Source organism: Ooceraea biroi, chromosome 11 (genome assembly GCF_003672135.1).
Source record: "Ooceraea biroi isolate clonal line C1 chromosome 11, Obir_v5.4, whole genome shotgun sequence".
Lineage (NCBI taxonomy): Eukaryota > Metazoa > Arthropoda > Insecta > Hymenoptera > Formicidae > Ooceraea > Ooceraea biroi.
In genome coordinates this window covers 7362489-7374443 of record NC_039516.1, presented here as the reverse complement: position 1 = coordinate 7374443, position 11955 = coordinate 7362489, and the positions used below count along the sequence as shown (strand labels likewise).

The 11955-nt window shown below is 41.4% G+C and overlaps 1 protein-coding gene across 1 annotated transcript; it reads left to right on the top strand.

The window, feature by feature from the left end:
- Positions 1-6473: 6473 nt before the first annotated feature.
- LOC105275798 (ecdysone 20-monooxygenase) lies at positions 6474-11213 on the top strand. The gene is made up of 10 exons (XM_020030552.2): positions 6474-6595; positions 7035-7172; positions 7932-8130; positions 8462-8652; positions 8987-9185; positions 9670-9832; positions 10109-10275; positions 10415-10493; positions 10575-10772; positions 10842-11213. The coding sequence occupies exons 1-10, from the start codon at positions 6481-6483 to the stop codon at positions 10965-10967; spliced, it is 1575 nt and encodes a 524-aa protein (XP_019886111.1). The 5' UTR covers positions 6474-6480; the 3' UTR covers positions 10968-11213.
- The last annotated feature ends 742 nt before the right edge of the window (positions 11214-11955 follow it).

Sequence of the window (11955 nt, the reverse complement as noted above, 5' to 3'; positions counted from 1 at the left end):
CCCTATAAGATAAACGGCCCGCTCGCGGCTATCCGTTTTTGTCCTGAGGAACGATCATCACCACTACCACCTGTGACACGAGCACGCGAGGCGTTCGGATTTCCGGGTCCGCCGGCCGCACGCGTAGTGTGAGACGTCTCGCGCCGATCGCAGGACTCGATCGTGCGAGTAGAAAGAGAAAGAGAGAGAGCGAGGGAGGGAGGCTGCGCGCGCGCGCGCGCGCGCGCGCGTGTGTGTGTAAGGAAGGGAGGGAGAGAGAGAGAGAGAAGAATTCGGCGTGGATAAGTAGTCGGAAAGATAGTGCGAGCACGACACGAGAGCGGTGCGATAGCGAAGGATATGCGTATGGCTCGCTGATCGATATAGACGGTGCGGCAAAGCCCCGGGCGAGCGAAGAGTCGCGTCCACAGTATTTACGCCGAGGGTAATTATGATAATTACGTGCGCGAATGTGTTTTGTACCGTTTTGTTGCGCGAACGGGTTTTGCTTCGCGTCCGCCGGGAATCGCGGAAGTGCGCGCATGATTTTCCGCACGACGAAAAGCGATCGCGCGCGCACCCCGACGCATGCGATCCCCGTGGCCGAGAGGGATCTTGTAAAACATGATAACGGGCAACAGAATAATAATGAGAGAAAATGAATAATACCGTCCCTCTCAAAGTGTTACTCGCACTGATTGAAACCGCTGTAATTTCGATAAGTTCAAGCGCCTGTGATTATTAACGATAAGGGAAACGTCACAGCAGTGACACTGACAGCTGACGCGGTGATGTAAGTATATAATATATTATGTATGTGTGCGTGTGTATATTTTTATATTATTAATATTTTTATATAAGAATCTCACACAGACTCATCGAAATTACATCGGTTTTAATCCTTTATGTTCGTCCGGTTGAAAAAAAATCACCTTGCGAAATTCACTCTTGTGCAATGTTCTTACACAAATGGACAAATTGACAAAAATTATAATATCTTAATTAAATATAACAAAGGATTCTTTTGTGTTTAATAAGTATCTATAAGAAATCAAGAATCACAAGTATGAGACAATTAATGGAGGACAAGTTGTGTACGGAATAAAAAAACTTTTAAGTTAAAATTTTTAAGTTTTTCTGTATTTGTTGTTTGGAAGAAACGGCATTTGAAATATTCAAATAACGAAAGTTTTGTCATTGGGTGAGCAAATATCACAGTGTTTGTGTTCTTGACATAACAATATCAAAGAATAACGGACAAAGTTGTCCGCTTCGATCTTTTTCTGTTTTCGAAGCAATGTGAATCCTTTTCTCAAACAAATACATCGAGCGTGTAGCGATACATTGCACGCGCATGTACAAGCTGCGTGCTCCACTGTGTACAAAAGACTTTTCTTATCTTCGGTTTTCCGAGCGATACATCTGAAGAAAATTGTTGCGCGAAAATTTTATTGAATTTTATTGAATTTTATTGGATAACAAACTATATTTATATTATTAATTATTAACATAATATGTAACATGTATATTTATTAAAAACGTTTAATTGCAGGCATTCACAATTCTCGCGGTAATTAATTTGCTATGTTAAAAACAAACGAATATATGTTTATATAGAGATTATTTAGATATATTTGTTTCATTTCGAAACAAAGGTTCCTCCAACATTCTCTGTTACCTGCAAGGCTTCTTGTCCCTCGAGATATCCTGTCTATCGGCGCCCGCCGATTTTGATATCTAGGAACTCTTCGTTTATTATATTTAATTGCAGGCGTTCACAGTATCCTCGCGGTCGCGGCTCCAGACGGCGGTCAATCATTTTATTTGCGAAATGTTAAATGCCGTTGACAGGCCGCGGTAATTTGCTTGAAGCGCGACGATTACAGCTGCCGCTGGAGGATGAACCGAATCGTAAACGTCGTAATCGCGGAAGTGCGCGCAGAGAAACGGGAATCGCAATTTCGCGAATACCACGCTGTATGAAGAACGTTATACGGAAACGGCAAGATGCAATTCGCGTAACCGCGCCGCGTCGGTAGCCTTCTGCGTGCTAGTATTACGTGTTCCCCGCATGCTCCGGAAACTTGGAATCGTCCCGGTAATGTAAAAACCATATTTGTGGAGCAGTTTCCCTAGCGTGATGTGCGGCGAGTTTCTTTCTTTTGAAAATGGTAGATAGTGCAAAAAACAGCGACAGCGGGATGAGACTGTTCAAGTATGCCGAATTTCGCGAAGCAAACTCCATAAAAATATTTCATCCAAAGAAATAGGTCTTTTTCTCGGCTATTTTATTATATTATTTTATTTTATTTGTTGTTATCGTTTTTAGCGAGAATGTCAATAAAAAATATTGCTCCTTGCGACTTATTTATTCGAAATTAAGAGTCAAGTATTTATTCGTAATAAAAATTCGAGTTTGTTGTTGAATAATGAGTAATATTTTATTATCTATTCGTCTCCAACGATTTAACTGACAGACGCTTCATTTTCGACATTTTACAATACATGAAAATCATATCAATATCTGATGCAACGTTTCTCGATAAAATTTCACTGCGATTCACAGATTTCACGAGTATCGGTGCTTGTTGACTTTGCGCTGCTATCGAAACATTCCGTATGATTTCGGGTTAAAGTGTGTTATTATGCTATTCCTGGGATTAGCGGTACAAGTAAGGAAAATACTTATCGGTGGATTATCGAACAAAAGCAAATAATCGGGTGCCCGACAAATAGGTCAACTAACAAGATAATACAGTCACGAATGTCTGGAAGAATTTACATTTCTTACGGCGTTTTTTCCACAACGTGGCAGAAAGGTCTACCATTTTCATTTTTGGTAAACATTTCCTCGCGGTTCGTTACGTCGATATCACTAATCAATATACGCGGCAGACGTTAAAAAGATTTCACAAAAATGCAAATAATAAAATTTTTTGCTAGAGATACCAGCATGTATCTTCTTGAAAATGACGACGTTTCCGAAAAAAATCATATCAAACGTTTCGCATCAAACCGTTACGCAGGGAATCGAGATTATAATATGGATAAACAAAAAGTCGCGATAATGGTAGATAATTACCCCAACGTAAATACTAGAGACGAGCTACGAAAGGAAGGGAGTATAATTAAATCGTTTTATGCGCGCCGATGACCGCCCAAGATATAATCCTGTCTACATGCGAAGGAAAAGTGCCGAGTAACGCTAGCAATAAAGTTTATGATTAAACTGTACTCGCGGGAATAGATAATAGTCATAACTGTGAATTATTAACGAGGCGCGCGTATGCATTATTTATCATCCGTTCGTTTAATTGACAGGCATAGCTGAGATTAGAATAAAATGCAATTAGACGATAGCACAACGAGAGATCATTATATGGTTGCACAGATGTATCTTCAATTTACATGTATGCGGAGACAGATATTTGTCGTTTACTTTACAAAGTTTTATCTATTTCTTTTGAATATTATGAACATTGTTTGAATTTGTTTCACGGTTTTTTTGAATAAATTATTCTTAAATTGACCGATTAGCGCTAATAATTTTAAAATCGAAATCGAGTTTTGGATCATACAAAAGTGATTAAAAATCAAATAAAATGTATCGTTATATCTCATGGAGCCATATTAAGAAAGAAGATACTCAATACTATCTCTCTTTTTTTCTCTCTTTGTATTTCTCTTACACGATTTCTATTATACGAAATATTGAAATTTGATTTTACGAATTTCATTTCAGAAATTTCTATTTTATAAATAATATCCCCGCGACTCGATTTCGAATTGTCCAAACTGTCCAACGACTGGACGATTGTTGCAGTCTGTTTCCAGACAATCGACATGCCGGCAGATATTTCACATGAAATTACAAGTTGTACAAGTCCGGCTGAGACTCGTGCGCGGAGAAAGGCATTCGCAGAGAAAGAAAGATAACAATCCAGCTGCGTCGTCACGGGTAATCGGGCTCAAGCCCGGCCGATTATTTTTCTCGTTCCCCATCTTCTTTCACTCTCGCGCTTTCTCAATTGCTCCGGAGCAATAATCCTTTATTTACTGGTCGGCGGCGACACTCTACCATTCCAAAGTCTTCGCTCACAATTACTGGCGTTCGTTATCTACGCCGACGCGGGAGCCTGCACAACGGCGCGACGACGCACGGTGCGTGCGTGTATATCATGCGTGCGGCGCACACTGCGAAATACGCAATTTAACGGGGCACACAAACGATTTTCATTTATTTCTTACGGCGTAAATATTACGCGCAACGTGAGAGATGCGGCGCGGCGGTGCGTTTACTTTTGCTTCGGCTTCGTTGATCGCGCTGACTACGTGTCGTACGTGTTACTTTTGTTAATTGATTACATTAATTATGTTAATTACGTTAAAAATGTATTGCAGAAGTTCGATATTAGACGTTAATTCTTCATTTATTATCAAATTAAATTTAGAAAAAATTAAAAACATTTTAAATGTTATTAAAGATTTATTACAAAGAAGCCGATGAGGAGCCAATGAGCAAACCCGAACATTTAAAATTTCCCTTCTTTATTGACTATCTAACGTATAACGTATGTTGATTAATAAATCGAAAGCAAATATGAGTAACACTAAAGAAAGAAAAATAAAATAAATCATAAAGTAATGTAAGTAAAGTAACGTAAATATAAAGATAAATAAAGGTCGGAATCATGTTATGGGAGAAGAATGCAGCTTTGCCGCAGCGATGATTGTGTGCATCAGCTACGTTCCTCGGAGGATACCATCCCTGAAGACTCTCATCACCGGCAGGTAGCGCTTACCTTACGCGGCGTGGTGGCAGGGGCACCATGCCGACGATGAGATGGTACTTAGCGGCGTGCTTAATTAAAGTCATTAATGAGCACGAACACAATGTAGCCGGCCAGGAGGCTCAGAATGCATCCCGTACATACGAAAACCGCTACAAGAAGTGGTGTGGAACGCGGCGCCACTCTTCCTCGACATTTTCTCTCCCAACAAAAACTATCAATGTTTCCTCTCTACTTTAATCCAAAATTTGGAGACAGTTATTATTATTGCACAATTATCCATAGCATGGAAAATGAACAAGTTTTCGCAAATGGCAAAAGATATGGCAAATTTACTTGAATTTTGAATTCGAAAATTTGGAAAAGGAAGGAAAAATTCAACTTGATCCATGGGATGATTTTCCGCTGAATTTTTCACATCGTTTTCGCGCCAGCGTACTGATTGCAATGACAATACGTTGAATCAAAGTCGAATATACATATGCACATAGATAAAAATCGCATCAGAGATCTTTCATCCCTCTCACTCGGTACGACACTGCTGGTACACGGAATTACGTGGTTATTCTCTTCCCGATCCTTGTAACGACATATCAGTGACTCAGAGCGAGTAAGAGACCGAGAAGGAGCCGGGATCATCGGGGCAACACCGGGAGCGTTATCGACGAATTACAAATAGAAGAATTCGAGTCCGCAAATAACACTGGGGCACTCAGTCTGCGAGCAGATTCATAAGCAGTCACTGCTATCTATTTCTCTTTCTCTTTCTTTTCCTTGGTAAGAGTTGCTAGGAAAAATGCATGAAGATTGTTATACTCCCTTGGTGCCGCCATGGCACGCGTTTGAACGTTAAATCGAAATGCAAATGACGCCTTATCGAATCTGCGCGTAAAACGGATATGTCGATCGTGTAAAATGTATCTCCACGTCAATTATGATTGAATTGAACCTTGGAGATGTGACATCCATCTCCTCTGTAAAAGCTACATGTTTTCTGTTTACGTGTAACTAGTACAATATTGTAGGATAAAAATTGCTAGTTTCTTCGTACAGAAAATTTTGGAAAGTTATTCAGAAATTAAGTGAAAGATGGATAATTTGCAGACAGTTCAAGTTGATGAAAAATGTCTAATTACTAAATTGATATTCACTCATAGGTGCGGGCGCGCGCGCGAGTGCATGAAGCGAATGTCAATTGCGCTCCATTCAGCGATCCGCTAATATATATTAATGAAAAACACATTTGCAAATTGCTGGAAAGGTGAATTTGAAGCTGATTCTCGGTGCATCCTCCGTCGGGGGCACCAATTGCAGTCGACGCAATCGCGGCGCGCGAAAATGGCGAGCGCGAAGCGCAGAAAGGGAACGCCGTCGCGAAATAACGCGAAATAACGCGAAATAACGCGAAATAACGCGAGCCGAAACAGAGCTCGAGGGCTCGAGAGAAGTTTACGCACTCGGAGATATGGCGCCAGTCGTAGCACTATCGCGCCGACGACGTACTCACGCCGTATGCGAGGAGACGAGTGTTTCGCGCGGCGCACCGAGATAAAATCGCATGCCGCTCGCACGATTACGATAAGAGACGGAATTATTCTCGCGCTCCCGTGCGTGCGAAGTCGCCCGCGAACGAACGAACGCGACACGATTTCGCCGTGGCGCGAGATCCAAGACCCTCTTCCTTTAATTTGCGCAGGGATTCGACTGGAAAATGTTGCTGTCCGGAGCGTGGTTCATCGCAGCGGCACTCCTCGCGATTCTGGTGTTGGCTATCGGTTGCCGGCCGCCCTGGTGCTTCTGGACCAGAAACTACAACGCTAAAAACGGTAAGCCGAGTCGGGTTTCCGCAATCTTGAACCCTTTCAGCGATATCGGTCATTGCTACCGTGCGTAATCTCCTTTTTCTATCGTTTTTCTTCGTATCTCTCGTTTAACGTTTATTTATGGACGCACGCCTCCGCAGTTGAGAGGTTGTTTCCCGATAAGTCGCTGTGAACATTCTCTTTTTCAAGAGTACACAGAAGACGAGATTTTTCAATAATTTTAATAAGAAGGAGGCGTGAACTGTCATTCAAGATATTCATCGTTGGCCTCTGAAGCTGACTCTGAAGCTGACTCTGAAGCGGATTGACATTTTACGTTGAAAGCGACTCGTGTGCCCGGAAGAGCCATTTCCCAACCGGAAATTGGAATTGTTTCATTCGGGCACACGTTTCCGTGGATGCTCGTTCGCTGCTGAATCGAACATCGATCGTCTCTTCGCAGATGCGGGCGGCAACGACAGGAAGTTCAAGACGGAGCGCGACGTGCCCGGCCCGTTTGCTTTACCAATTCTCGGCACCAGATGGATGTACTCTCGGTTCGGCTACTACCGCATGAACAAACTCCACGAGGCGTACAAAGGTAAGGAGTTTGCTCTTATCGCGATCGCGAACGCGCAACGTTACTGTTAGACTTTCTTTGTGTCTACGGGCTCTCCGGGGCTAATGATATCTCAAGGTTGCACGAGGAATGCAGAAGAGAGAGAGAGGAGGAGAGACGGCGCGTGTGAATACGATTCATTATGTGTTAATATGACCGCTCGACTCGCGGATGATGGCCGATTAACAATTTTCATCGGTTACATTATGCGCACCCGTGCAAACCGCACGCGATTAAATTGTCATGGCTCACGTGGTGACGAGCCTGCCTTTTCAGAGGGTCAGGGTCAAAGATACTTGAATCTTATCGCGGTGAGTTGGTGTAATCATGCGAAGAAGAAGGAAAATAGAAGCTCTCACAAAAAGCTGTGATTGTGTCACTGACTATGCATAATATATGCGAGAAAAGTGGAATCGTTGATAGAAAATTGTTATTAAAAACACTAAAAATATAAATTAGCAATACCAACCCAATGTTATCTACGTCAATTCACCGGCATAATTACGCAGCTGGTTTGCTTTAAGTTTAAAACATTTTCCCCGTGACGCGAATGTGTTCCCGAAGAGGAAGATGTCTTCCGATAAATTCTCGCGCGCGTCTGATTCCGTGTGTGATTTTGAAAATTCGCAAAGGGTTAATCGCTTCAGCTCGGAAGTTGGGACTCCGGGGAGGGTGTCGCGTTACTGTGCTCGTCGTTGTATGGTATTTTAACATGGTTCGTTATCCCTGATTCAAGAGTAGATCTGAATCGGCGATATGGATCGCTGTGCAAGGAGGAGGCGCTATGGAACTATCCCGTGATCTCCGTCTTCTCCTCTGGCGACATCAATACTATTCTGAAACGAAACTCGAAATACCCGCTTCGTCCTCCGCAGGAGGTCATATCCTACTACCGACGCTCCCGGCGTGATCGTTACACCAACCTTGGTCTGGTCAATGAGTGAGTAGCCTGCTGCGCGGCGATTACGCGTGTCGGTTATCGAGGTCAAGTTTAAGGTCGCGTCACGTAATTTCGGCTCGTACTCTCAACTTACACCGGAACACACATACAATCGCGCTACGTCGCGCGATGTCGACGTGGGATTATTTAGTATTTAGTACATTTCGCGCGCGTACACAGAATTCATTTATTGAATCCTATTGATTACTATTCTGTTGTGAACGCGACCCCAGGCTCAGGGCTTTTTTTTAACTCGCGAAACAACAACGATTTTTAGTCGAATATGATTGAATAGGAACAATGTTGAGTAATCGAGATGGTGCTCCAACAGACAGGGCGTGACGTGGCAGAAGCTCCGGGTTGCCTTAACTCCAGCACTCACCGGATCTGGTACTGTAAGTGGTTTCTTCCCGGCTCTCAACACCGTCACCGACGAATTCATCGACCTGATCGTGAGCGAACGAGCAACAAATTCCACCGTGAGAGGCTTCGAGGACCTCGCTTACAGAATGGGACTCGAGAGTAAGATATGGCGTTTTCCGTACTCCTGCCAATTATCATCAACTATTTAGCATACGTTGACGAGTACAGCGCAGTATGAAAAACCCTTTTGCACGATATCAAGCAACTAATCTTGTGCCTGTTATACTCTATACCCATAGGGGTATTTGTACGTACAAAGTGTTAAATGTGTTTTATATTAAGCAAAAGCCATTAAAAAGTAAGAATTATAGCGTTTCGACAAAATCACGATTCCGCCGATAATCACAGGATCGCCTTAATGACTCGAGATTTATGAATTCAGCAAGCTATGTGAATTTTGAATAACATTGGCATGATGTGTATATACTCGCAGGTACATGTACACTGATCCTGGGTCGTCACTTGGGTTTTTTAAAACCAGATTCCAGCAACATACTCACAAAGAGATTAGCGGAAGCGGTCAGGATTCACTTTATGGCCTCGCGCGACGCCTTTTACGGCTTACCGCTTTGGAAACTACTACCGACATCCGCGTACAAGCAGCTAATAGAGAGCGAGGACACTATATACAAGTACGCTATGAAGCTTTCCATTATCCTGTGTCGCGTAATAAATATTTTATTAGTCTTAAGCACGATCAATAGCAATATTATTGCACAATATTAATTGACCGTTCTTCTCTGTTTTTCTTTATTGTAACAAGCTAAAGCAATTTAGCTTGCTACACGAGAGCTGCTTCGGTATCGCTTAACATTTTCTTCGAAATTAAATTATTGTTTTGAGAGTTACTATTGCACTGTCATTAATATCAACGATAATATTTGGGCCTGCTTTACGTGATTCAATTATTATTCGATTTGTGTATTAAACTGCTTTAAGAAAGATGTATGTATGGTATATGGAAAGGTATAAGACACCTCGAGTTTAATAAAAGCATTTTTTACGTGCAAAGTATACGCGTATTACGTCAGCCTAAAATGCGTAGAGATAAAATTATAATCTGTAATATCTGTTTGACATATTGCTGTATTCCATTATCTTTTTCTTGCTGTTTAGCATTATCTCGGAGTTGGTGGAGACGACCATACGGGAAAAAGAGGACGAAGCCAAAGATGAATCTGTCGAAGCGGTCTTTCTATCTATTTTAGGGCAGAAAAATCTCGACATCAGAGACAAAAAGGCTGCAATAGTGGATTTTATAGCAGCGGGAATACATACAGTGAGTAAATCATGTTGTATTGAAATTGTATATTATATTATAATAATAGTCGTAATCAACGTGCTGCCATGGGAATATTTTAAGCGCTTTAGTCTAATTATTCTCTTTCCATAAAACAATCTGAAATTGTGATCCGAAATATTCATATCCACAAGTATTAGATATTTCTTACAATTAGTCAGCTTGTTGAATTTTATTTTATCGATTTCTTTTATTCGAGTCGAGTCAATTGCCGTGCGATTACTGTAATAAGACACGGTCGTTGGGTGTTTGCAGCTAGGCAACACATTGGTGTTTCTCTTCGACTTGATCGGTCGTAATCCCCAAGTTCAAGCGACTCTTTACGAGGAGGTACTGTCCTTGGCTCCTCCCGGTTGCGATCTCACGGAGGCGGATTTGCGAACAGCCGATTATTTACGCGCTTGCATCTCAGAATCCTTTAGGTACGTTCGAATATTGCTCGAATATACCGTGAATTAGGGCGCCGTGAATTATTGCCCCTGATGACTGACAATGAGTAGCTCTGCTCTTACAATAATAAATACATATCTATCGTGTAAACATCATTCATCCACATTCTAGGATTTTACCTACGACACCTTGTATAGCTCGTATCCTGGATGAGCCTATAGAGCTGGAAAAATATCACTTAAATGCCGGAGTGAGTTTCAACGAAATCCACATTGTTCCACGTGGCACGTGCAATTAAAAAACTTTATACTATTTATTGTTGCCATTTCAGACAGTAGTATTGTTACATACGTGGATAGCAGGACTGGACGACAAAAATTTCAAAGACGCGTCCAAGTACCTGCCAGAGAGGTGGATGACAACCATGAAGCCTCACTCGCCATTATTGGTAGCTCCTTTCGGGGCTGGTAAAAGAATATGTCCGGGAAAGCGATTCGTGGAACTCGCGCTGCGACTTATCGTAGCAAAGGTATATGCACGAAACTTGCTTAGTTCCGTCTTTGTTATTGTAAGAATTTTTACTATGAATTGCGTTTAGATTGTTCGAGAATTCGAGATTGTCGTTCAGGAAGAGCTCAATTTGGAGTTTGAATTTATTTTGGCGCCACGAAGTCCCGTGTCACTGGGATTCCAGGATCGTCTGTCGAGAACCGAAACGACCTGAACGCTTTGCTTGCGACGCGTCGGTGCAATACTTATCGATTCGCAAATGAATGTTAATTGAATGAATTCATTTCAATGATCGAGCGGAGCGTGCCCGTGCCGTCCTATGTTTCGCAGTTCCCTGTTCGCGCGCGCTTCGTCATCGTTTTCATCGATTGATTTCCGAATGTTATTATTTTATGTTTGTGTATTATTCGTAATATTTTTTAATTCGTTGAAAGGAACTCCGTTCGTCCACTGATGGTATTTGTCGTTATGTTATACATATATATATATATATATATATATATATATATATATTAATAATATTTGTGTAGTGTTACATAATATTTATATATAGTTGTAAGAGCCTGCAAAGCGATTGGGATCCTCATGGCTTTTAAGACATTGACGCACGTTGCTTGCAATGCCTTGCCTTGTATACTTTCACGATCAACTTTTTTTTCTCTCTTTGTCATCACTTTATATTTTGCGAAACAAAATTAATCTAGCTTTTGCCGCGGTAATCGTATTATTTCACTGCTAGTAAGATCACAAAAATCCGGCAATCGCACAAACGCGTCCATTAGTCATCCCATTTAATTTTATCCATAATAACTATATACAGTAAATGTACATGTGTTGATTTTGTCTCTGTTACGTAAAAAGTTATGTGGTCTAGTGTTGATTTATTCCGTTTATAGTGTTAATTTATTACAAATCTGAATTTTGTTTATCGAACCAACAATTGGGATGGCTAAATCTCCACGCGTCAAAATTACAATTGTTTATATCCCATTTACGATATCGTTATTTTATCGGTCACGTAGAAAACGGTAAGTTTAATTATAATTATTTATTTGTAAGCAGCAGAGATTTTTCGTTTATAGTCATGATGAGATGGTCCTGATGTTGCTTATCAATTGCGCACCGATTGACTAGCTGTAGCAATATTATATTTATATTACTGTACGAAAGATTTATGTGCAACCTTCGTGATCCGTTGACTG

Coding starts and splice junctions, on each gene's coding strand:
- LOC105275798 (XM_020030552.2), top strand. CDS start 6,481: ATGTTGCTGTCCGGAGCGTGGTTCATCGCAGCGGCACTCCTCGCGATT. Junction 9,833..10,108: donor TAGCAGCGGGAATACATACA/GTGAGTAAATCA, acceptor GGGTGTTTGCAG/CTAGGCAACACATTGGTGTT. Junction 10,773..10,841: donor TGCGACTTATCGTAGCAAAG/GTATATGCACGA, acceptor AATTGCGTTTAG/ATTGTTCGAGAATTCGAGAT.